General features: G+C 35.9%; 1 protein-coding gene across 2 annotated transcripts in view; it reads right to left on the bottom strand.

Annotated features, from left to right (window-relative positions):
• Positions 1-25,478, bottom strand: part of NT5C2 (5'-nucleotidase, cytosolic II) — a 77,301-nt gene that overhangs the window by 15,710 nt on the left and 36,113 nt on the right. For both annotated transcript variants that reach the window (XM_082854455.1, XM_082854456.1), the window contains exons 3-4: positions 3,598-3,715; positions 2,442-2,537 (exon numbers count right to left, since the gene is read on the bottom strand). In XM_082854455.1, the coding sequence (XP_082710581.1) occupies positions 2,442-2,537; positions 3,598-3,715 (214 nt within the window). The remainder of the gene's footprint in view (positions 1-2,441; positions 2,538-3,597; positions 3,716-25,478) is intronic.

Here is a 25,478-nt window from a genome sequence, read left to right as displayed (position 1 = left end):
TGTTTACTAAATTTGTTTTTTTGGGTTGTTTATGTTCTTTTTTAAATTTTATTTTTGGCTGCGCTGGGTCTTCGTTGCTGCACATGGGCTTTCTCTAGTTGCGGCGAGTGGGGGCTACTCTTCGTTGCAGTGCACGGGCTTCTCACTGCAGTGGCTCCTCTTGTTGCAGAGCACGGGTTCTACGCACGCGGGCTTCAGTAGTTGTGGCACGCGGGCTCTAGAGCACAGGCTCAGTAGTTGTGGTGCATGGGCTTAGTTGCTCCGCAGCATGTGGGATCTTCCCGGACCAGGGCTTGAACCCATGTCCCGTGCATTGGCAGGCGGATTCTTAACCACTGCGCCACCAGGGAAGCCCCTACTATATTTGTTTTACTTTTTTTTTTTTTAAACGTTTGGCCGCGCCTCACAGCTTGCGGGACCTTAGTTCCCCGACCAGGGACCAAACCTGCACCCTTGGCAGTGAAAGTACGGAGTTCTAACCACTGGACCGCCAGGAAATTCCCTACATTTTGTTTAAATTAAGTGTCAAGTCATGCTAGTATACATTTAAAATAAAAATTAATTCATGGGGAGGTAATGTATCATAAAGGAAGGAATGCTAGACTTGGAGTTGGGAAGAAAACGCTTATAATACAGTACTGCTAACTATGTGTGACCCACAGAATAAAGGTTTGATCTCAATATTATCCTAGTCTAAAACTTTAAAAGCCTTTACCATAATCTGAAAAGAGGCTCCAACTCAATTGGCAAGGCATATAAGGTGATGCGTGCTGGAGCCCTAATTTTCCTTCCAACCTTGTCCACCACTATACTTCAATAATTATCTCACTTTCCCTCCATCTTCATTCTGTCCTTCTCCATGGACTTTTTTTTTTTTAAATTTAACTCTGAAGACTGTACAGTGCTAATAAGTACTGTTTGAATGATTCTGCATTTACTCATAAATGACTTATTTCTGAAACAATATTAAATGTATTTCCAAAGGAGCTATTTGGAAACTTTATTGGCTTATTTGGGGGGGAAGAAAGGAGGTCTATGGATCTTGAGTTAGTAAATCTAATTGTAGTACTAATATATAGAATTTCTTCTCTTCCTTTTCTTCTCTGACTACACCCCTACCCAGTAACACAAAAGTCCATTTCAGACGTTCATAAATAGAACCTTGGTTCATCATCATTGGGATTCTGAATTGTAGTGACAATATCTATACATAAAATAGCTTGGGTTTTTAGTTTTATTTGCAGTCACTTCACATTCTAAATCCTGCCTTTTGATATTCGTGAACTTGAACAAACCCCTCACGAGAGGAACAGTGAAAGGAAGATAGATATAACCACTGGTCTAACCAGGTGTGTCAAGGTAGGGTGTTCACTTCATACTGTTCTATGTACACTTGGAAATTGTTTAGCCTGTGTAATGCCAGCTGAAGAGTCTTGTAACATATGATTCAATTCCAAATAGGGCATTGCTGTGACCTCAGATTTAAAGGAAACTCTGGTACAGTTTCTGTTAGTTTGTGTCTCTTATCCCAAAATGTATTTACCAAAAAGACACTGTCTCTTTAACAACTTCATTGTAGACTGTGGTTTTTACTACTTTGCTACTGAAAATAAATAACAGACTGACACTTAACCCATTTTGATTTTAAGAGTTGCCGTGATCCTAATACAGTGTCAGTAGTAAATTAGGTAATATAACAGTAGAGAAAATCATATACTGTAATTGTAAAGCCACAATTATAGAAACTGTCATGTTATGGCACTGTGATTTTTAAAGAAAAAATTGAGATGTTTCACAAAAAAACACTAGATACTAAATTTTATCTGCTGTTTATTACTGGGGTGAAAAGTCCAAATTAGTAAGAATAGTGGAAATATTCTAATTATGAAAATAAAACATATCCTTATTTGTTTTAAATAGTGTCACTCTGTATTCATTTTTAACCCCATGTTTTTAAAAATTTTAACCACATGATCAAATACCTGAAGGTACTCATTGTAATATAAAAAATAATGTATTAGCTGTTAAAAATCTCATTTACATTGCTGTAGTTTTAAAATTTTCAAAGCACTTTTACATACATACCTCTTCTGAGCAGCTACCTGAGAACTGTATTACAAAGGAGAAAATAAAAATCTTAGAATTTCAAATAAGTCAAAGCCACTACAGTTCTTTTGGGGCAAGTTTCAAGATTAGCTTTGTTGTATGCTATATAAAATTAGAAGGCACTAATTTAAACAAAATGTAACTGCTAACTATATTTATAAGTCAGTTTGGGTCCTCACTGCCTAATAAATAATTTTTAAGTATCCTTATGTAAAGGAAATGATCTTTAATGATGAGGGAATAGGAAAGTATATTGTATTTGGGGAGACAATATCATCTTCATATTGTTTGACTATAAAAACACGAGAAAGAGGTTAAAGGTTCTTTGTACTCACCCCCTTATGAAGTTAAATCCATGTGCACAAACCAAGAGGTTTCCATAGGCATCAACTTTCAAAAGATTTCCGTAGAGTGTATCAAAGACAAGTCCCCTATGTAAAAATGAAGACATCACCAATCATGCAAAGTAATAAAGGCAATAATCTAATGGAGTATTTACTCCATCACCACAAACCAACCCTCACCTTATTCAGGTTTTATGGCAGCTCAAGTATGTCCCCAAACAATATAACTCTAGAGGCTAAAGTGAGTGAATAAAATCTTAAAAACGAATCTCAGAACAACTAACAAATATTTACTCTGTCCAGATAAATAATCACAACTGTTTTATGTGAGAAATAAGAGCTTAATCAAACAAGGTGTAAACAATAGTTCCTCTTAATACAGCTGGTTCTATCCTAAAACAGAGTCTCTCTTAATTTCCTTGGACAACTGAGCTGCCTTATATTTCCCTCTGTTACATGTTGTATATGGGACATATATGATGGCATCTCAAAATAAGCATCATCCTTCTCTTTTTTTAAAAGAGTTTTTTGGTGTGGACCAATTTTAAAGTCTTCTATTGAATTTGTGACATATTGCTTCTGTTTTATGTTTTGTTTTTTTGGCCACGAGGCATGTGGTATCTTAGCTCCCCGACCAGGGATCGAACCCACACCCCCTGCATTGGAAGGCGAAGTCCCAACCACTGGACCGCCAGGGAAGTCCCAGCATCATCTTTCTTAGTGTCAAATCTTTCTTATCAAATCCAGGAATGCAAACTGCCAAGAAGCCTCCTGATTACCAAGTTAAATATATTAGCAAAACATGTAACCGCTCTCCAATAGCATAAGAGAAGAGCATCTGCGATTACTGTCCATCCATTTTAATAATCCCTCTTCTTTCTCATAAATGGATCTTCTTTAATAACAATAAACTAAGTTCAAAGTTCAAGTCAGGAACACAAAATATATGGTGTACATGAAAGGTTTCATGGTCATTTCAGAATCAACACTAACCAAAAACAAACAAAAAACCCCCAAAGAATCTTTTGATGTTTTGTTGGTTTTTTGTTTGTTTGGGGGAAGTTTTTTGGTTGAGGATGCATTTGGAATTATTAATTTTGGGGACAGAAGGAGGAGTCTTAATCCAAAAATAATCTTGAAATATTACCTGGTAGGGAATGTAGAATCATATGCAAAGCTGAGCAGCTCCTGAGGATAGCCAATAGAAACTAATCTCTCCACAGTAAGCTCAAAGCCAAGGGACTCATACTCCGGGGACTTGTACACTGCACAAAGAGGAGGTTCTCATTAAAAGAATAGCCACTTAAAATAGAAGGCAAATGAGCGAATTTCTACTTTCCCAATTCCTCTCTCCTCCTAAATCTGCCATTTTTCTTCATTTCCTTCAAACTCCATGTTTTGTACCGCCCTGAGTAATCACAGAACTCAACTGTCAGTCTGTGGAAATAGGTCATATTATAGTAGGAGGAGCAGCAAAAAAATGAATTATCAGGCATTTCAGAAGAGTTCCTTCATTCTTAGGAAACCTAATCCCCAAATTTTTTCCTCTTTATTCTTTCATGCCCACAATCTAAAGGCAGGTGGGATAATGTAATATGCACAGCTGTGATATTAACCATGAGAATATAATTAATATAAAACTAGATAGATCTATGTATGTTGAAGTCCTCACTGTTGTGCATGATTGGTGTAGGAATCCTTCAAAATTAGTTGTTTTTTTAAAGACCAGTCTATTTTTAGAATTCCTATCTGGCTTAGTAGTTACTTTAAATTCCTTCTCCAATCAGCATGATTCCATTTGTTAGGATTTACTTGTTTTCTTTATCAGCCCTGACAATGTCATAGCCATCAAAATTGCATTTTGCAAATTATTAGTGCTAAAACAACCATAAGAAGACATGTCTGAGATAGGAAAATCTGGATATGAATTGGGAATTAGACATTGAAGAATTATAACTCATTTTATTAGACCTGATTATGGAAGAATGAGTACGAGCAAGTATAATATATATAAAATATATATACCTCCTATCTGCCAAAGAAGAAGAATGAGTTTTTTACAGGTGAAATAAAATGGATTTTGGAATATGGGGGTTTCTCTCTAATATTATATGTCTGAAGTTTTCTACAATGAAAAATCTTTTCAGAATCATCATTGCAGTTTAGTATAAAGAAAATGCTCCTTTAAACACATTTCTTCCAAATGAAAGATGTAGGTAGGCAACCATCCATCAGTCTCTAGGGTGGGTAAGCCATATTAAAAATAAAAATACCTGCAATCTTGCTAAATGCCAAATGAGGATTAAAAAACACCCCCAAACATCCTATTCTTTTGTCTCATAATAATTAAACTATTATTATTATTATAGTTCTACCTATAATTAACATATATAGCCTATGGCTCAAACTGATTCTTCACTGCAATTAGTCTGCCTATCCAAGTTAGTGCTAATGTTTTAATGAGTATGATTCAACTTTCCCTTTCCAAAAACAATCCTTTAGAATATTTCTGGAAATACATAAAAGAAAACAGCAATAGTGGTTTCCTCCACAGAAGGGAACTGAGTGACTAAGAGATAGGGGAAGGAAGAAGACTTTCAGGTACCTTCTTCTGTACCTTTAAAACTTGTGACATATTAATGTATTATCTATTCTTTTTAATTGAAATAAAAAAAAGGTGAGATTTTAAAATCCTTTAATAAACATTTGTCATATTTATAAGCCTCAAAATTTTAAGGTCCTTTAGGAGATGCTTAAGTCTCATCTCACCAGAACAATGCCAAAAGAAGCTGTCATTTCGTCTGTGGTCTCAGGGGTAATAATAACTTAAGGCTAATGCTAACCCCGGCTAACATTTTCAAAACTGGCTATATTTTTCCCCTCCCGTCAATTCCAGCCCCATCCTCACCCATCCCTGCCCACAAAATTTTTTGAATCCTCAAGTGTGGAATTCTTAAATTTGAATGATGTACACTGTGGTAAAGCAAGTGTTATCTATATATTCATACATGCTAACAGAATAAGAGCTGGTGTATTATCATAAAACCAGGAAAGCATGGTATCCACTGATGTCAATTTGAATTATTTTGAGAGTATAAAAGAATATCTCACCCCACCCCGTGCTTCCACCTCAATTGAAAGTGAATTTCATTTTAACAAAATTTTCATAAAACAAAAATTACTTCTCATTTCTAACAAAGCCCCACTTATGTCAAACAATATTTAATGGAACAAAATTCCAGTATAGCTCAGTAATTTGGATAATCCATTGACATTCATTCTCATAGGATTTGGCCCATATAAAATGTTTTCAATTATTAATTTTTCAGAAAGATAATTTGCTGGATATGCCTTAAGAATGAGAGACAGAAACAAAACTTAAACACCCTCCACCCAGGCTCGCCCCTAAATGAATAATTTTCCCTAGTTAGGGAAGTAATGGAGTAATAGTGATTAAAATCTATTTCTATGAGACAATTCAGATTGAAACCCAAATCAATTTACTCAGAATTTTGGGTGAAAAAAAATGTGTGAGGGCAGAGATCTCAATTCCCCATTTTGCCACCATAAAGAATAGAATAACAGAAAATAAAACACTATACTCTTGTCACATTGTGTTTATTCCAAGGCAGAACTTCCAAGTGTTCAACTGAGATGGCTTTCTAGAAATTCCACCTACAGAAATAAATACTTTAAATTTCCTTTCTCTCAATGAGTTTAGGGTGCTTCCAAAAAATACAGTGTTATTTTCCCCATTTGCTAACTTGAAGTTACACAGCATGTAGAAACATCAGCTGAAGCCAGAATTTTGGTCTCCCTGAGTCTCATCCAAAGCTTTCTGTGGTGGCATATAGTGCCACTGTTAAAAATGAATTTCTAGATTAAGTAGGCCATCAACATTTAAGCTTGGGTGTTGAAAAACACTACTCTCCCTCCAATTTTTTCAACTAGTCCAAAAGAAACTGCTCTAATCACAGGTGGGAATGGATTTAGCAAAGAGAGTCCAAGTTCCACTCTGACAACACTATCTATTTCACTAAGCTCTATATTAATCAGTAAGACCTACAAGGTATTGACATTTTCTCATAAGGTTCCTGGATAATCATTTCAGTAACACGAACTCCCAGGTCATTAAATCAGCTGCTAGAGAACTGTACAGTACAACCAGGGCTGGAGAAGCAGAATTGCAGCTGCACAGAGCATGAATCTAGATGTTTTGTTCTAAATGTCCCTTGGGAAAAATCACAATTTGTTCTGACCTGGTGGTAAAAATGACAATTCCTGAACCCTACAAAGTACCATCATGTCTTAAATAAATAAACAGATAGATAGCAAAATTTCTTTTTTAATCAACCAGGCCCTTCAAAGCCAGCCTGGACATCTGTGGGGAATCATACATATCACCTCAGACTAGAGCTCTATATGCCCTCCACAGCTGCAAAGGCTCTAATTTCAGTTTGTCTGGCAAAACTGGCAAGTAAATGATGCATAGCTTCAAACTCAGTTCTCACAACTGACCCAAAACACTGCCAATAGCTTCAAGAGTAAACACAGCCTCACACATTCACTGCTTATTTCTCTTTCAAGAAGGTCCTCAGGCCTATTCTAATTTACCCAATATCCAAAGACAAAGGAAGAGGTTATTTTAAGGGCCAGAGTCCAAAAAAGAGGACTGCTTCAGGCACCAGGGCAGCACACAGTGTTCTCAGGTTACGTAACCAGACTATAAAGAGAACAACCAAAGCTTTGAAAGCTGAAGCTACTGAGAGCATTTAAAGATATTCTTTACTCCATAATCTGCGAGGGAAAAACAGTTCTTCAAAAAATATCAGCTGCATGTTGTGGGGGTGAAAGTTGTGGGCTGTTTTGAGTAGAATTTGTTCATACAAGATAGAATCTGGATTAGAGGAGACAGTCCCTTTAGGTGAGCTGAAAACTTTCTGCAGGGAAGTCTGGAATTCTCATGCACTTTTTACCTTTGCCACCAAGACACACTGTGTAGTAGTTTATAGATTTTAGACAAAGGAAGGGCAAACCTCTACAGAGGTTCCAGCCTAGCAGAATGCTGCTGCCAAAATGAGAACTCACATGAGGCAGATGCAGATGCAGAGTGTGTCACTCCAGTCTTGAAGGAGTTACACTGGCACTCCTGTTAAAAAACAAAACAAAGCAACAAAACAAAACAAAAACAAAAACTGGTTTTAAAACTGTTGTGATGGGCTGGAACAGAGAGATACCATTTGGAAATTGGTATTAATAGGAGTTACTGCCTCCTATTTAGAAGCCTCTGACCATCACTTAAATTCATCTAATTAGCCACAACAAAACAAGGGTATTGAAGATAAGCTTAAGTATTATACATTATTTAACTTATCCAGTACCCTGAGCCTGGATTACAAGCCAAGTCTGATCCTGAATGTTAAGTCAAAAGACAAACAGAAAAATAAATTTCTTTTGTCTTAGTTTATTTTTTCTAGCACATTTCAGGTTTATATGATAGAAACTGAATGCAACTGGTAAACAGCGTTTAAAATTGAACTATAGTAAGTGAAACAGACTAATAAAGGATACAAGAATATACCAGAGCAGTCTCATCTTAAACTAAGTCTACCTGTACCTATCTACCTACTTTTCTACCCTTCTAACACCTAATTTTGTAATCTTGATAAAAATAAAAACCAACATCACCCTACTAAAAATCTAACCAGATGTCTAAATATGAAATAGAGGGTAAAAATTTATTTTGATTCTGTGAGTGTATATTTGCCCTCAGTAAATGGAGTCATACTACTCTACTTTCATAAAGTTAAAGAAACTACCTAGTCTAGTAAGATAACTGACTTGAAGATACATAAATCCTTTCAAGATACTGATACTTTTTTTTGCAGTACCTGGGCCTCTCACTGTGTGGCCTCTCCCGTTGCGGAGCACAGGCTCCGGACGCGCAGGCTCAGTGGCCATGGCTCACAGGCCCAGCCGCTCCGCGGCATGTGGGATCCTCCTGGACCGGGGCACGAACCCGTGTCCCCTGCATTGGCAGGCGGACTCTCAACCACTGCGCCACCAGGGAAGCCCAAGATATTGATACTTTTAAGATATGAATTGTGTTTAACTTTATAGGGAGTCATTTTTCCTCGAGACATTTAGGTTTTTGAAAACATATGGTTAGATTTCTCCAACTTCTGGATTTTTTGTGAAAGGGAGATGGTACTAAATGGAAGAGCAAAAATGACTAAATACAATGTTGAAAATTTCTAAAAACATTACAACTAGGAGAAACCAGCACTACCAATCACACTTTGAAAAGCAAAAATCCAACCCAACCACTCAAGAATAGTTATTTGCTTTTATGCTATGAATGTGATCAACATCAATGTTCTCTATTTATTTAGGCTAAGTGATCTTAGCTCTCTGAGACTGTAACTAGCAAAGATAATAATTCACATTTTCATTAAGGAAACTTTAAATTAAATCTTTCCATTCCCATATAAACAGACACCAGAGGACTTTTTCTACTTTTCACAACTATTTGAAAACCCCAACGCAATATCACATAGTCAAAAATTTTCTCTCTAACATAAGAGATCATAAATGATCTAAAAAGAGATATTGAAAAATTCTAAAAACTACCTCAATTTTAATTTACCTAAAATACAAAAGCTAGATACCATTCAACACTTTCAGTAATATAAAATAAAACCAACTCCCACATGGCTAGACATGTAAATAAGTAAACAAGTAGAGTCTGAAAGACTACCAGTCTCAATTTATTGCAAAAGTAAAATTAAATGGTAATTAAAAGATTTGTTTTAAAAATTACCAAGAGTATTAAAAGAATGTTTATTTTAAAATAAAATGAAAAAAATTACCTAACTCAAAATTTTCCCTCTGAGAACCTGTATGCTTACTAGGAATGTGTAATTCGGCTATTGTTTTCAACTTAAAATGCGGAAAACTGAAAATTATTGAAATAACTTTAAAAATCCTCTTTAACCAAAGAAGCTGCTTGTAATTAAAAAAAAAAAGAAATAGCTAGTATATAATTTTTCCACCAAATAAGAACAGATCATCACACTCAAATGCCTGTACTAAAGTTAGAATAATATAACAGACATTTGGATGCCTACTGTGTACAGGTACTAGATGCTAAGAACAGAAAACAAAATAACTCATGGTCTTTGGCCTGAAGGAGCTCGTAGTGCACTACAGGGATATACAATTAGATATTTATAATAAATTTTAGAAGATCCACAATACAATGTGACTAAGGAGGTACAGAGGGACAGAAATGGGGCCAATTAACCCAGCCCAGGAAGTCTTCTTAAAAAATATGCATGGGACTTACCTGGTGGCGCAGTGGCTAAGAATCTGCCTGCCAATGGAGGGGACATGGGTTCAAGCCCCGTTCCGAAAAGATCCCACATGCTGTGGAACAACTGAGCCCATGTGCCACAACTACTGAGCCTGCGCTCTAGAGCCCGCGAGCCACAACTACTGAGCCTGAGTGCCACAGCTACTGAAGCCTGCACACCTAGAGCCCGTGCTCTGCAACAAGAAGCCATGCAATGAGAAGCCTGCACACTGCAATGAAGAGTAGCCCCTGCTCGCTGCAACTAGAGAAAGCCCTTGTACAGCAACAAAGACCCAACATAGCCAAAAACAAAATAAATAATAAATCTATTAAAAAATATATATATATATGTATCATTTACTCAGGATTATACGGATAATTCATTTTTATAACCAGCATCTCAAGGTACTATAACGTTTACCAAACTTTCTGAAACTCAGATTCAGGTGATATGTTCCAAACACCTCTATCAGGGTCAGGTAAGTTAATTAATGTGAGAAATGGTCTAAGTGTTGGTACACGTCTTGGCCTAAAGGGGGAAGTAGCTGTCAGATGTAGCTGACTCCCCGGTGGGAATGAGAGCCGATTGTTGCCATTTATGTGGTAACAACCAGCCCAGATTTTTATACTTGGAATCCCCCAATTTTTAACTACTGACTCAATTTAAAAAACCAACAAACTCTATTTGAGCCAAACTATGGGTCTGTGGTCTGAGGTGTGCCCATGGGCCACTGGTGTGCAACCTCTAGTGTATACTTTAGATTAGATACTTCCACATAAGTTCTCCATCTAACTGAAATGGTTTGACTGTCCTTTTCAAAGAGCCTTTTTTTTTTGCTGTGCCGCACAGCTTGTGGGATCTTACTGATACTTCCCTGACCAAGGATTGAACCCAAGCCCTCAGCAGTAAGAGCACGGAGTCCTAACCACTGGACTGCCAGGGAATTCCCCTCCTCAAAAAGTCTTAAAGAAATAGAATTTAAGTACTTAATGAATTGGAAATCCAGGTGGAAAAATCCATTCTTCAACAACCACAGAGTATCCTAGATAATGTTGTTGTTCTATTCATCTCAAGGAAAAACTGAGGGGGTGGATAAAAAACATTTAGGAAATAAAGGAACCATTACGTAGTCACTTAATTTGGTCCCCTACCATATAATGCTGTAACAATTATGCCATAACAATTATAATTATCTGAATCTGATTCTTTCATATGACTGTGAAAGCAAACAAATGTTCCCAGTGATTTAAAGAATCACAATCACCTCATGATCTACCTAGGTAACCAACTATTAGAGTTCCCTGACCCAGCAGGTTTTATCCATTACGTTTAACCTGAATCTTCCCTACACAGCTTAACTCTATTATCATTTGTCTTGTTCTCAGTGGCCATTACCCCCATGGTAAAGCGAACATTCAGAGAATGTGTAAGCAGAAAAGAAATAATGAATCAAAGATAGCTCTTATGTTAGGACTATTTTGAAAACAAGTTTATCCATGTTGAAAATGGCATGGGATATTAAAACAAAAAAGATTCATTTTAGTAATTTTACTGATGCAACTAATATTACATGATATTTAATCACACAAAAAATCTGGCTTACATTTGAATGCTTTTATGCCTGGCAATGGAAAACAAAGACCATAAACACTGGTGATGAATTATTTCTATCACTCACTGTGTAATATAGAGGACATGGAATTGGGTTTTATTAAGAAATCATTTAAATTTCCTAGTGATCTAGGAACAAACCATATATTACTGCAATTCAGAGGATGAATCTAAAATCAGTGAAAACTCTACTGGGATACAGAAATGACATAAAAGAAATCAAAGCTTAGAAACTAAGTGTAGATAAATAAATAGGCTGCCTAAAAGTAATGTATAAACCTAACACAGGTAATATATATCTAAAAATAACAGCCTTGAGAGTATTTATCTCAACTAATACAAAGAACTTTAATCCACAAGAAGATAATACACTGGAGTATTATTTCTTTTTTAATTCTTCCCTAACATACAGAGACCACTTCAAAAGTATGCTCGGCTGGGGAAATTGTATTTCATTTCTTGAGGGAGGTAGTGTAAGAAATTCTTAAGTTTAAGGAAAAGCAGTAAGAGGAGCTAAAATAAAGATTATATTCTCAAATGGAAATGAAAAGACTAAAAAAAGACCTTTAAATTTAAGCGCCCTTTTAAAAATAAAATAACTTTGTTGGTATTTGGTCAGTTTTCCCCATCTGATTTTTAAATTTAACTTTATTAAGGATTTTTTTAATCATACACAAAAGTAGATAGAATATTAAATGAGCTACTTTAAACCCATTAACAATTACCACTATTTTGGATTCTTGTTTCCTCTATCATCGCTAATTTATTCTTTTCCAATTGAGTAATTTTATCAGATGAAAAAGTTTTTAAACTGATCTATAACAGAATATTTAAATAGCACGCAAGTATCATATATATGCACCTACAGAATTATTTCATTACCTAGATCAGGTGATCCTTTAATTAAACTGCTTAAAAATCCTTCCCATTTAGAGGCCAATGTAATGCCAGAACAGTCTTTTTATCAGCAATAAGTTATAATAAAAGCCTTCCAAATTAAGGATTGCTCAGAAATATTTTAACTATACTATGGCTATCAATTTTATAGTCTTGATGAGAAAACCAGTTCTACCAAAAGCACTGATCTTTTGGTATTATAGTACTGGCTTAGTACTACCATGCATTAAAACTCTTAGGAGGGACTTCCCTGGTGGTCCAGTGGTTAAGAATCTGCCTGCCAGTGGAGGGGACACGGGTTTGATCCCTGATCTGGGAAGATCCCACATGCCGCAGAGCAACTAAGCCTGTGCGCCACAACTACTGAGCCTGCGCTCTAGAGCCCATGAGCCAAGACTACTGAGCCCGCTGCCACAAATACTGAAGCCCGCGCTCCTAGAGCCCGTGCTCCGCAACAAGAGAAGCCGGTGCACCAAAACAAAGAGAAGCCTGGCTCGCCGCAATTAGAGAAAGCCTGCGGCCCTCCCTGCAACCAAAAAAAAAAAAAAAAAAAAAAAAACTCTTAGGAAATCAGAGTTAACACATAGGCTGATATGTTGGGCTGAAGAAACTAGAAGTGTAAACATGTGAGAAAATTTTTATATTAGGGATGCCATCAAAAATAGCTCAGTTAAAAAAGGATAGCTTTGTTCAGTTAAAGAAACAAACTAATAAAGAAGTATTTCTACCTAAGGATCAATGAATCTATTCCTAAGTAAGTTCTCTCTAAAAGACAACTACCCCAAAACAACAGAAAAATAAACCAAAAACCTCCAAAACAAAACAAAACAATCCTGAAGTTAAAACAATCAAATTGTATTATGCCTTTTATTTTTTCCCCACCCTCTCCCCAAATAACACCTTTTAAAAGCAAATGTAATAAAATTTACCATCCAAGTGAGCCTTCTCCCATTCAAAATAATCACTCCCGAGGTAATATATATTGATACTTTTTCCAGTAATGCAATCATTACTCAAAACATATCTGAAATTCTTCTTTCAAAATTACTTTCAGAGTCAAGAACACATTGTTCTAGATATATATCCTCCCTGGTGGCACATTTTCATCAACAGATGATGAATTTAATGTAAGGTGTAGGGGGCAGTTATTGAGAGCAACCAGCAACTAAGAGGGGAATTTGAGACGGGTTAAAAAACAGGTGTGACTACTAGAAGTAATGAAGCAGGTTTTCTTGTGGGTTTATAAACTGGCTGTGGAAACAGTTCCAAAGGAATTCCTAAAAATTCTAAGAAATGACAGAGGTATTGCAGTAAGTTTTCCCTAATAAGGTGAATTTATGAAGGATAATATCTATTTGGCAGCGTATTTTCTTACAGGCTTTCTTTTATAAAATTACTCTTTTGACCCATTTTATATGTGTTTAATTTTGCAAGGCACCTCAAATCTCTTTTGAGGATTTACATAAAAGTAAACTTTATTGCTTTATAGGTAGCAAACCTTCCAGCTATGTAAACCCATTCAACCATAGGCCTGTGAAGTTCAGCTTATTCTAACTGGATCCTTGATACAAATCACTGATTGGACTCTAATACTAATTATCACTTTTCATCTTCACAATTCTTTTATGGGTTGAGTCCTCATAATATATTCTAATTAGATTTTTATTTTGCTTAGTTTTATGAGGCTGTTTTCCAATTTACTTTTATTGATAATTTTATCAACCACCATCCTTGTTTTTTTCTTTTATGGAAAGGGATTATCTCTTTTTGAAAAGGTTTCCCCCTCGTTTATCTGTTACCCTAGTTTCTCTGTTCACTCAGCTTATCCTCTTATTCTACTGTTTCAGAAAAACAAAAAAACCCGTTCAAAAGTTCTTTTAAGAAAAAAGATCACTAAGGGGGGATAATGAATGCATTTCACTTACTGAACTACACCTATTTTTATATTCCTTTAATCTTCAACTGTGAACATTTAGATCCATTCACAAACTGATAAACCCCTCAAGAATACGTCAGAGGACACACAGATTAATAACTTTCACTGACTTGAATGCAATCATTCACTAACACAAAAACCTCCTGCACATAGACAATCTGTTTGGAGGGCTGTGGAGTACGGTAATGTGCAAGTTCTACATTTTCCAAGTTATGAGAAGGATGCTCTGACTACTATCTCATGACCTAGGACAATGGGAATTTCTCTGGCCTTTTTTATTATCTTCCTTTTGGTTATCTTCCTTGGTTTGTACAAAAAACTTTTCAGGAAATGCATTCCTTTAAGAGACTCTGTTGTCACACTAAGAACTTCAAACATCCATCCAGTTTATACACTATCCACAGTAAGTTCAGTTCAACTGATGTTCCATATTAATTTAATTAATCACTATTGCAAGGAGCTCATCTTTCTTTAAGGAGAGATGTTGAAGCAGAGACATAGAAGTTTACATTGTCATATGTTTCATTTTTTTAAAAAGTGTTCTTGGGACTTCCCTGGTGGCGCAGTGTTTGGGAATCCACCTGCCAATACAGGAGACACGGGTTTGAGCCCTGGTCTGGGAAGATCCCACATGCCATGGAGCAACTAAGCCAGTGAGCCACAACTACTGAGCCTGCGCTCTAGAGCCCGTGAGCCAAAACTACTGAGCCCTCGTGCCACAACTACTGAGCCCTCATGCCACAACTACTGAAGCCCGCGCCTAGAGCCCGTGCTCCGCAACAAGAGAAGCAGCCACCTCAGTGAGAAGCCCACGTACCACAACGAAGAGTAGCCCCCGCTCACCGCAACTAGAAAAAGCCCGTATGCAGCAATGAAGACCCAACGCAGCCAAAATTAAATAAATAAATAAAAATTTAAAAATAATAAGAAATAAAAAAAATAAGTGTTCTCTCTGCATATATGGTCAAATGATTTTTGACAAGAATGTCTAGTCTATTCAGCAAGGAAAGAGCAACCTTTTCAACGGTGTTGAGCAAACTAGATGTCCACATGTGAAAGAATGAAGTTAGACCCTTACCTTATAACCACACACAAAAATTAACTCAAAATGGATCAAAGATCTAAATATTAAGAGCTAAAAACATAAAACACTTACAACATTTTCATTATATTGGGTTTACCAATATAATGAAATATTTCATTACATTTCAATGTATTTCATTATATTTCATCATGCTGGATTTGGCAATGACCTCTTAGATGTGAAATCAGCAAAAGCACAGGCAACAGAAGAAAAAATAGACAAATTAGACTTCATCAAAATTTAAAACTTTTCTGCTTCAAAAGACACTATCAAGAGAGTGAAAAAACAACACACAGAATGAGAGACAATATTTGTAAATCATATACCTGAAAAGGGATTAACATCTATAATATTTATAGAGCTCCCGCAACTCAACAACTACAACAAAACAAACAACCCATTTAAAAACTGGAAAAAGGACTTTAAATAGATATTTCTCCAAATAAGATATACAAATGGCTAATAAGCACATGAAAGATGCTCAACATCACCGCCAATAGGGAAATGTAAATCAAAAACCACAATGAGATACCACTTCACACCCATTAGGAAGACTATTATCAAAACAAAAACAACAACAAAAACCTGAAAATAACAAATGTTGGCCAGGATGTGGAGAAATTGGAACCCTCTTGCATGGCTGATGGGACTGTAAAATGGTGCAGCCACTGTGGAAAACAGTGTGGCAGTCCCTCAAAAAGTTAAACATAGAATTACCATGTGATCCAGCAATTCCATTCCAGGGTATAGACCTAGAAAAACTGAAAGCAAGGACTTAAGCAGACACTTGTACACCAATGTTCATAGCAGCATTAGTCACAGTGGCCAAAAGGTGGAAGCATCCAAAGTATCCACTGACAGATGATGGATAAACAAAATGTGGTACATAAATATAATGGAATATTATTCAGCCTTAGAAAGGAATGAAATTCTGAGATATGCTACAACATGGATGAAATGTGAAAACACTATGACAAGAGATATAAGCCAGACATAAAAAGACAAATATTCTACGACTCTACTATTTATATGAAATATACAGAATAGGTAAATTCACAGAGACAGAAAGTATACTAGAGGTTATAGGGACTGAAGGGAAGAGGAAATGGGGAGTTATTGCTTAATGGGTATAGAGTTTCTGTTTGGGATGATGAAAAAGTTCTGGAAATGGATAGTGGTGAAGGTTGCACAACACTGTGGATGTATGTAATGTCACTCAATTATATGCTTAAAAATGAAGAAATAGTAAATTTTACGTTATGAATATTTTACCACAAAAAAAAAAGGGAAGAAAAAAGTGCTCTACCTCATTTGAGATGTCTTCAGTGACAGTACACCAATACTATACTTGTTACTTTAATTGTTACTTTAATTGTTTTTCCTCACCCCTTTAAATGCCTCTAATGCCAATAAGTTTGGTAGGAATATACAATTGCTGACAGAAACATGATCTGAGTGCTCTGGACTTTAGTCCAAGTAAATACACCATGCAAAAAAATGTTCATTTAAATGTCAAGTGAATTGAGTCAATTCCAGTTAACAACAAAACAAGATCAGAGTGCATCTACTATGCCTGAGAGGACAGGATGAGAGATCAAAAGTCCTGAGATGCTTCTGCTAGTAGCAGATTTACCAAACCCAAGGACTAGTTTCTCTTAATTTCTTCCTTGATACTCCTAATAGCTTTATTCTATCTTCTCTCCCCACTTTAGGCTTGTTAATGCGAAGTGCTTAGCTTTGGCATAATTAAATTTTATCCCCAGCGGCTAATGACATGGCCTAGAAAGGAGAGGAGGACAGAAAAATTCAAAAGGAGTCTAAAATATATTTTCAATCCCTCCCAAGATTTTTTAATTGAAAAAAAGCGTAATTTTATAATTCTAAAAATACAGTATTTATACAGTACTCTTAAGGCTTAAGATTGCTTCTAAAAATTAAAGAAAGAAAAATTGTGTAAAACTATAGCAGTCCCCCTTTATCTTTGGTGAATTCGTTCCAAGAGCCCCGGTGGATACCTGAAACCGTAGACAGTACCAAACCTTACATATACTATGTTTTTTCCTATACGTACATACCTCTGATAAAGCTTAATTTGTAAATTAGGCACAGTAAGAGATGAACAATAATAACTAATAATAAAATAGAACAATTATAACAATATACTGTAATAAAAGTTATGCACACTCTCTCTCTCAAAATATCTTATTGTACATATTTAATGCCTTTTCCATCTTAACTAAGTACTCATCACACAAACGGTGGCCAAACTTTTGTAGTTTGAGGTGACAGCATAACTAGCACGAGTTTCTATTTCCTTCTTCACAATTTCGCGAATATTCATTCTTACTGTAGATTTTAGTAACCTCAGCATGATTGCTTTCTTTCCTTACGAAGTTGAGAACTTTCACTTTTTCACTCAAAGGAAGCATTTAAAGGCTTCTCTTCAGCAAATATGAATTGCCAGCATCACTACTCTTGCTCTTTGGGGCCATTATTAAAAAAAAAATGAAGGTCACTTGAACACAAGCACTGTGATTGATATCAGGACAGTTGATCTAATAACTGAGAGGGCTATTAGATGACTAACAGGGAGGATACACGGGACAAAGGGATGATTCACATTCTGGGTGGGATGGAGCAGGAAGGTACGAGATTCCATCGTGCTACTCAGAGAAGCGTACAATTTAAAATTTATGAATTGCTTATTTCTGGAATATTCCATTAAAAAAAAATTTTCTGACCACAGTTGACTGTGGGTCAATGAAACCATGGAAAGTGAAACTGTAGGTAAGAGGTGACTACTGTATCTGCAGTCTAAGAATGAGGATTACATTTAAATAGATGCAAGAGCAAGATGGATTTCGCCCTACGGAGAATTCCTATTTTGGGAACAAAATGAAGGATGATCTTTTATGCTTATGAGTTTTTTTCTCTTATTAAGTTCTCATCTAGAGGTAAGTAAATAATTTCTATACTTCTGATAGCTGGGAACAGCATGAGAAATGGAAACTGACCTGGGTTTAAATTTTAGCTATGCGTCTTAAGCCAATGTACAAGCTACATACAGGTCATTTTACCTGTTGACTTGGTGGCCTTATTTGTAAAACTGAGCTAATAATCCCTACTTCAGAGGGTTGATATGAGGATTAAAAGGTACACTGTACATAAAGTACATTTTCTAGCTCATAATAATACATGCTTAATAAATGTTTATTCTCTTCCTCCTGACAATTTTTCAGAAAAGATGGGGGAGACTAGACACTGCCCATGGCATCTGCTATTTCTGAAATGGTAACAGAAATAAGGAACTTATTGCTGGACTTAAATGGCTCAGAACCTGAAGGTGTTGAAGCTGGTAAAATATTGGAATGTGTCTCTTTGGGATCTTTGAGCCAAAGAGGGAAACAAACAAACAAAAAAACACCAGACTTCTTAATTGAAAAAAGAAAAATCAAGATGATTTTCTAAATGAACCAAGTTAGAAATAGTAATACATTTTCATAATCCTAAACCAAGAGTCACTCTGTATTTGTGAAGGGCATTAAGTAAATATTAACAAATCTGCCCCCCACCCAAAAATGCTGTACTACTCTCCCTTGGGGTAAAAACTTCCGAAAACTTAACAATTCTACATATATAATTTTGATGTTAATTCCATGGAACTTACTGCATGTTTAAGTCTTTCATGCAACTGCAAAGGTCAACTTGTTCTTTCCACTTAAAAGAGTCTTATTGTTGCAAAAAAGCAAATAACTCCCCTTGCATTTATTAGAAGCATATCAGTGATATCTTTGTCATAAGTAAAAATTTTTTTTTTTTTTTTTTGCAGTACGCGGGCCTCTCACTGTTGTGGTCTCTCCCGTTGCGGAGCACAGGCTCCGGACGCGCAGGCTCAGCGGCCACGGCTCACGGGCCCAGCCGCTCCGTGGCATGGGGGATCTTCTTGGACCAGGACACGAACCCGTGTCCCTTGCATCGGCAGGCAGACTCTCAACCACTGCGCCACCAGGGAAGCCCCAAGTAAAAATTTTTAACTTAAGTAAGGATCCTTTCTCAGAAATCTGTTCCTTCAGCATGATCCTGCTAAGAAATAACCCTTCACTGAAAACACTGCTTAATTTCTACGGAAACATAATCTGATGCCAAATACCTTGTCATTAAAAATTTACTCAGAAAAGAACTTTAACTTTCAGTTAAGTTTGTGATCGTTTGCAATACTTAAGATTCAAAAGAATGATTAAATATTCCACTGCCATCTGTTTAGCACTCCAGGTTTTCCCACAAGATATAGGAGTACAAAACAAATGAGTTTAATATTGACACTTTTCTCCTTAGAGTTTCCCTTATGCTCAAGTTCAGTATATTAATATTTTGGTATCACCAGTCAGAGCAAGAAAACTACTTTCATTGCATTTATCATTTTATATACATTATTCCATTCAAAATTTATACCAGTAGTTTATCCCTATACTCACTCCTTCCTTCATTTTGGATTAAATGAAGGAACTGAGATTCAGGCAGGCTAAGTAACATGCTGGTGGCCAAGAGCTAGTAAAAGGTAGAGCTGGGATCCAAACCCAAGTCTATCACACTCTGAGGTTTCTTCTTCTCCAACCACATAGCCTCTAAGGTAAAGATGAAGAACAAGACTGGGCCTAAACTCAGAGTGTTATGGGACTTATCCCTCAAAACAGAAAGAGGGTTATTCTGGCTTTATTTTTTAAATCACTTTTTTTATACCCAGATTACTCTCACTTAACAGCTATTGACTAGCATTTTGCTTGTTAAAGAAACCACATTTTGTAGATTAGCAGTCTGTCAGAAAGTGATGATCTGTAACTGTGAGGAGGTGATGTAAGTACATTATGTCACTCATTTCATCAAAAAAGATTTTCTCATTTGAAACCTCAGCAATAAATTTCTGGGTATAATATTATAAAACTAAGTAACAGAATACTAAGAGTAATGGAAACCACAGGTCTTTTTATGCCTATACGCCACTTGAAAAATGAACAAGCACTAAACCTTAAAAACTCCAATCCTCCTTTTGTTTTCTATTTTCACTCTTCTGTCCACTCTTAGTAACAACAAATTCAGCAACATAACATTTTTAGGAGTCCTCTATGCAAACAAAATCAAAGAAACAAAATTCACAAATAGTATAGATTGGTCCCTTCATTCTCTGGAGAGGGAGTAACTGGGTTAAAAACAACTTTCTTGCTCTCTGACAAGTCCAAAGACCTAATCTTAGGTTGACTATCAAGATCTTTTTTGGCTTGATTTGTCCTGGAGAATGCACTTACAAGTCTGATCCATCTGTCTGTCCCACTTAAGCACAAAAAGGCTAAAGATCACTCTCAGAAAAAGACCACAAACAAATTCTGAGGTCTAGAAAGACCTACACTAGGGCAACTTAATAAAATAGGAAACCAGAGCACTCAACAGGTCTAATTAAGAGGAAGAGAAGCCAAGGGAAAAGAAGAACACTTATCTGTAGAGGAAGCCAAAAATGCAAAGGACCAGTTTCTGATATACATCATGTGGAAAGAATGTTGATAAAGTAATTGGGGTGAGAGAGGAATTATAAATAGGCCTAATAAGTACTTTTTATATAAAACATAGTCCACCATTAGTCAGTGGCAAAGCCAATATACAAGACTAAGTATGACCTAGATTCTAAACATTGACTTTCATATATAAACTAATCTGTACTTAGTAGAAAAACTGGTTAGACCATAATTAACGTACATAATCCCATTAGAGAAATAAAGTGTTAATCTACAGTATTACAGACATGGAGCTAAATAAATACCAATACTGGCATTAATTCTCTAGGCAGATTTCAGGATTAAAACTGATTTAGGTCCAAAAGTTTTTTGTTTGGGGGTTTTAATTTTTATTTTATATAAAATGTCAATCTTACATAGATATCCTGCAAATAAACTAATAAAAACAAAAATGTATAGCTTGCTTTAATTATAGGGATAGCTGATGATAAAGGGATCATCTCTAAAAAACTGTTTGGGCTATGAGGCTGACATTCAGATCAGATGAAGATAATGTGGTTCCCATCAGAATGGATTTGATACTGAACACTGTGATTCATTTCATTTAGGGGAATAAATGTACCAAACTGTAAGCAAAATCATAAAATTTTAAAAAATTAAGGCCATCAATTTCTCTTTTAATAAACTAAACAAACAAACAAAAATCACCACAACTTAACTTCATTCTACCAAAGGTCCATATAATTTACTTTTGGAAAATTACAAGTTTGGAATAATTATATACATACAGCTTAACATTCTTATAGAGTCCATGTATGTATTCCTCAATTATCTTCTTCCTTCTTCCTTATTTATTAGTGACAAATCAAAGTTTTAAATGATTATTCATCACTAATTCTATCAACCCCAACATCTGACAATGAATAACATGAGAATTATTCAAAGCCAATTTTCTTACCTATCAATATGAATTAAAGGTGAAAAATCAGAGCTAACCCAAACCATGACACCCCTCCTCCCAAAGGAAGTCTCCTGTGGCCATTTTCTAGACCAAAAACAGAACTGTTTCCTTATGAAAATAGCGTAAGTCTCCACAATTAGACCCCATACCCAAACACTTTCCATGAAAAAGACATGTATATTTCAAACATTTGTAAACAGGGGAAAAGAAACTTTGAGAAAACCTATGTAACTGTTTTCTGAGAAGAAATTTAGGCAAAGTTTACAGCATGATAAGGTAGGCCCTGAGCCAATAACCACCCTCTCTCACTGAATGTACCATTCCAAAACATGACTGCCATTTGAGATGTGATGTCCTATCCAGACACTTCAGAAGCATCAATCCTAGCCTTACTATCAATTTCACTACATTCTAACTCTGAAAACTAGTAATCCATCTATGCTGTAAATGATAACTCTGTATCACTCAAAATATCATTTACCAGAATAGCCAATTCACAGATTATGCTAATAGCAATTTTATAGCATATCTAATAATTTCATTTCATATAAAATGAACATTTATTGGCTTGTTCCTTCCCCCAATAAAGAAAAGCAAATGGTTATTGAACGTCTTCTCTAGTTAGGAATAGTATACACGAGGGTAGCTATTTATTGTAACTGCTACTATTTATTAAGCCCTTAATATACACTGAAATTATACTGAAAAAAAGTCTAAAACAACCAATTCCCTAATCCCCCGAACTCTAAAGTCAAAATATACAGGGGGAAAAAAATTGAAAAAGTGCATTGTGCCACATTTCATTCTGCACAAAGAATCAACATTTTCCAGTAACACCTGAAGCAAGAAAGTAGGCCAACAACACAAAAAATGTTAATGGTGCTAAGAGTTAGAATACAGAAGCAAGGGCTTCCCTGGTGGCGCAGTGGTTGGGAGTCCGTCTACCGATGCAGGGGACATGGGTTCGTGCCCCGGTCCAGGAAGATCCCCCATGCCGCGGAGCGGCTAGGCCCGTGAGCCATGGCCGTTGAGCCTGCGCGTCTGGAGCCTGTGCTCCGCAAAGGGAGAGGCCACAACAGTGAGAGGCCCGCGTACCGCAAAAAAAAATAATAATAATAAAAATTAAATCTTCCTCATTCTCATGCACTCACTGAAACCAAAAGGTGGTTCTTTGGGGGAGGACTGATAACACAGATAAACCTCTGGCTAGATTGATAAAGGAAAAAAAAAAAAGGCATAAATTACCAGTATCAGGAATGAAAATAGGAACATTACTACAGATCCTACACACATCAAAAGAATAATAAAAAAATAATTTGATGCCAATATATTTTAAACTTAGATGAAATGGCACAAATTATCAAAATTAATCCAAGAAGAAATAGAAACTTGCCCTATATCTATGTTTAAAAGTTGAATGTATAATTTGAAACCTTCCCACAAAAAGATAACTCCAGGCCTACATGGTTTCACTCCTATCAAATATTTAAGGAAAAAATAATACCAATCCTACCCAAGCTTTCCAAAAATAAGAAAATGAAATGGGGGAATTCCCTGGCAGACCAGTGGTTAGGCCTCTGTGCTCTTACTGAGGAGGGCCCAGGTTCAATCCCTGGTTGGAGTACTAAAATCCCACAAGCTGCGAGGCACCGCCAAAATACAAACAAACAAACAAAAAAAAAAAGAAAAGAAAAGAAAAAGGGAAAGCGAAATGGTTTCCAACTCAGTATATGAGGTCAGCATTACCCTAAAGCCAAAATTAGACAGACATTACAAGAAAACTATCAACTAATACCCCTCATGAACAGAATGCAAAAATCCTCAACAAAATATTGGCAAATCAAATTTGCCAATAAAAAAATAAATAAAAGGTACATGACCAAGAGGGATTTATTCCAGGAATGCAAAATTGGTTTAACATTCAGAAATCAATCAATGCCATTCACCCTTTTAGCAGACTAAAAGAGAAAAACCATATGATCATCTCAATTGAGGCAGAAAAATATTTGATGAAATTTAGCACCCAATTCATGTAAAAAAAAAAAAAAAACTCTCAGACAACTAAGAATAAAGGGGAACTTCCTCAACCTAACAAAAATCATCTACAAAAAACCTGCAACCAACATCATACTTAATAGTGAAAACTAAACATTCTCTCTTTAAGATCAAGAACACCCAAGGAGGTCAATTCTCAACACCTCTATTCAACATGGTACTATGGTTTTAGTCAGTGCAATGAAGCCAAAATTTTTTAAATAAGATATATATAGATACGAAAGGAAAAAGTAAATTATTTGCAGATCATATGATCATATATGTAGATAATTCTAAGGAATCTACAAAAGAGCTCCTAGAACTATTGAATAATAAGCAAATCAAGCAAGTCACAGGACACAAAAATAAGCTGCATTTCCAAATGCAAATGACAAAAAAAAGAAAATGAAATTTAAAACACCATTTACAACTACATAAAAATATGAAATACTTAACAAATGAATGTGACAAAATATGTATAAGACCTTTACACCAAAAATCACAAAAAAATTGCTAAAAGGTAAGAAAGAAGATTAGGTAAATGGAATGATGTATTAATGTTCATGGACTGGAAGATTCTATGTAGTTAAGATGTCAATTTTCCACAAATGGAACAAGGGATCAAGACAATCCTAATCAAGATCCCACCAGGCTTTTCTGAAAAAGTGATAAGCTTATTCTAAAATTTATACAGTAATGTGAAGGACCTAGAATATCAAAACCATTCGAGAAAAGAATAAAGTTAGAGGACTTAACACTACCTGACTTCAAGACTAACTATAGGGCTTCCCTCGTGGCGCAGTGGTTGAGAGTCCGCCTGCCGATGCAGGGGACATGGGTTCATGCCCCGGTCCGGGAAGATCCCACATGCCACAGAGCGGCTGGGACCGTGAGCCATGGCCGCTGAGCCTGCGCTCCTCAACGGGAGAGGCCACAACAGTGAGAGGCCCGCGTACCGCAAAAAAAAAAAAAAAAAAAAAAAAAAGACTAACTATAAAACCTACAATAATCAATCAAGACCATGTGATAGGCACTTAAGACCAATGGAATAGAATGTCAATAGACATACCAACATATATTGGTCAATATATTCAGAAGGTATATATCTGACAAAGGACCAGTATTCAGAACATATAAAGAACTTCTATAGCTTGAAAATAAAAAGACAACCCAATTAAACCATGCGCATTTGAATAGGCACTTCACAAAAGAAATACAAATAGCCAATAAGTACGTGAAGATTTTCAACATCACTAGTTAACAGAGAAATACGAAGTAAAATCACAGTGAAATAATACTACATATTCACTATAATGGCTAAATTCAAAGGACTGACAATGTCAAGTGTAAACAAGGAGTGAAGCAACTAGAAATCGCATGTTTGCTGAGTAGAAATTTAAAACGGTATCACTACTTTGAAAAACCATTTGTCAGTTCCCTAGAAGGTAAACATAATCTGGCAATTACACTCCTAAGTATTTTCCCAGGAAAAAAATAAAAATATACATCCACAAAAAGACTTGTACACCACCAATGTTCTTAACAGTTTTACTCACAATAGCCCCAAACTGGAAACAACCCAAATGCTCATCAACAGATAAATAGATAAACAAATTGCAGTATAAAAACAAAGGACTACTACTTGG

The sequence above is a fragment of the Leucopleurus acutus genome, assembly GCF_964270905.1.
Source record: "Leucopleurus acutus genome assembly, chromosome: 14".
Taxonomy (NCBI): domain Eukaryota; kingdom Metazoa; phylum Chordata; class Mammalia; order Artiodactyla; family Delphinidae; genus Leucopleurus; species Leucopleurus acutus.
Note: the sequence above shows the minus strand (reverse complement) of the source record. Positions and strands in the feature narration are given on the sequence as shown.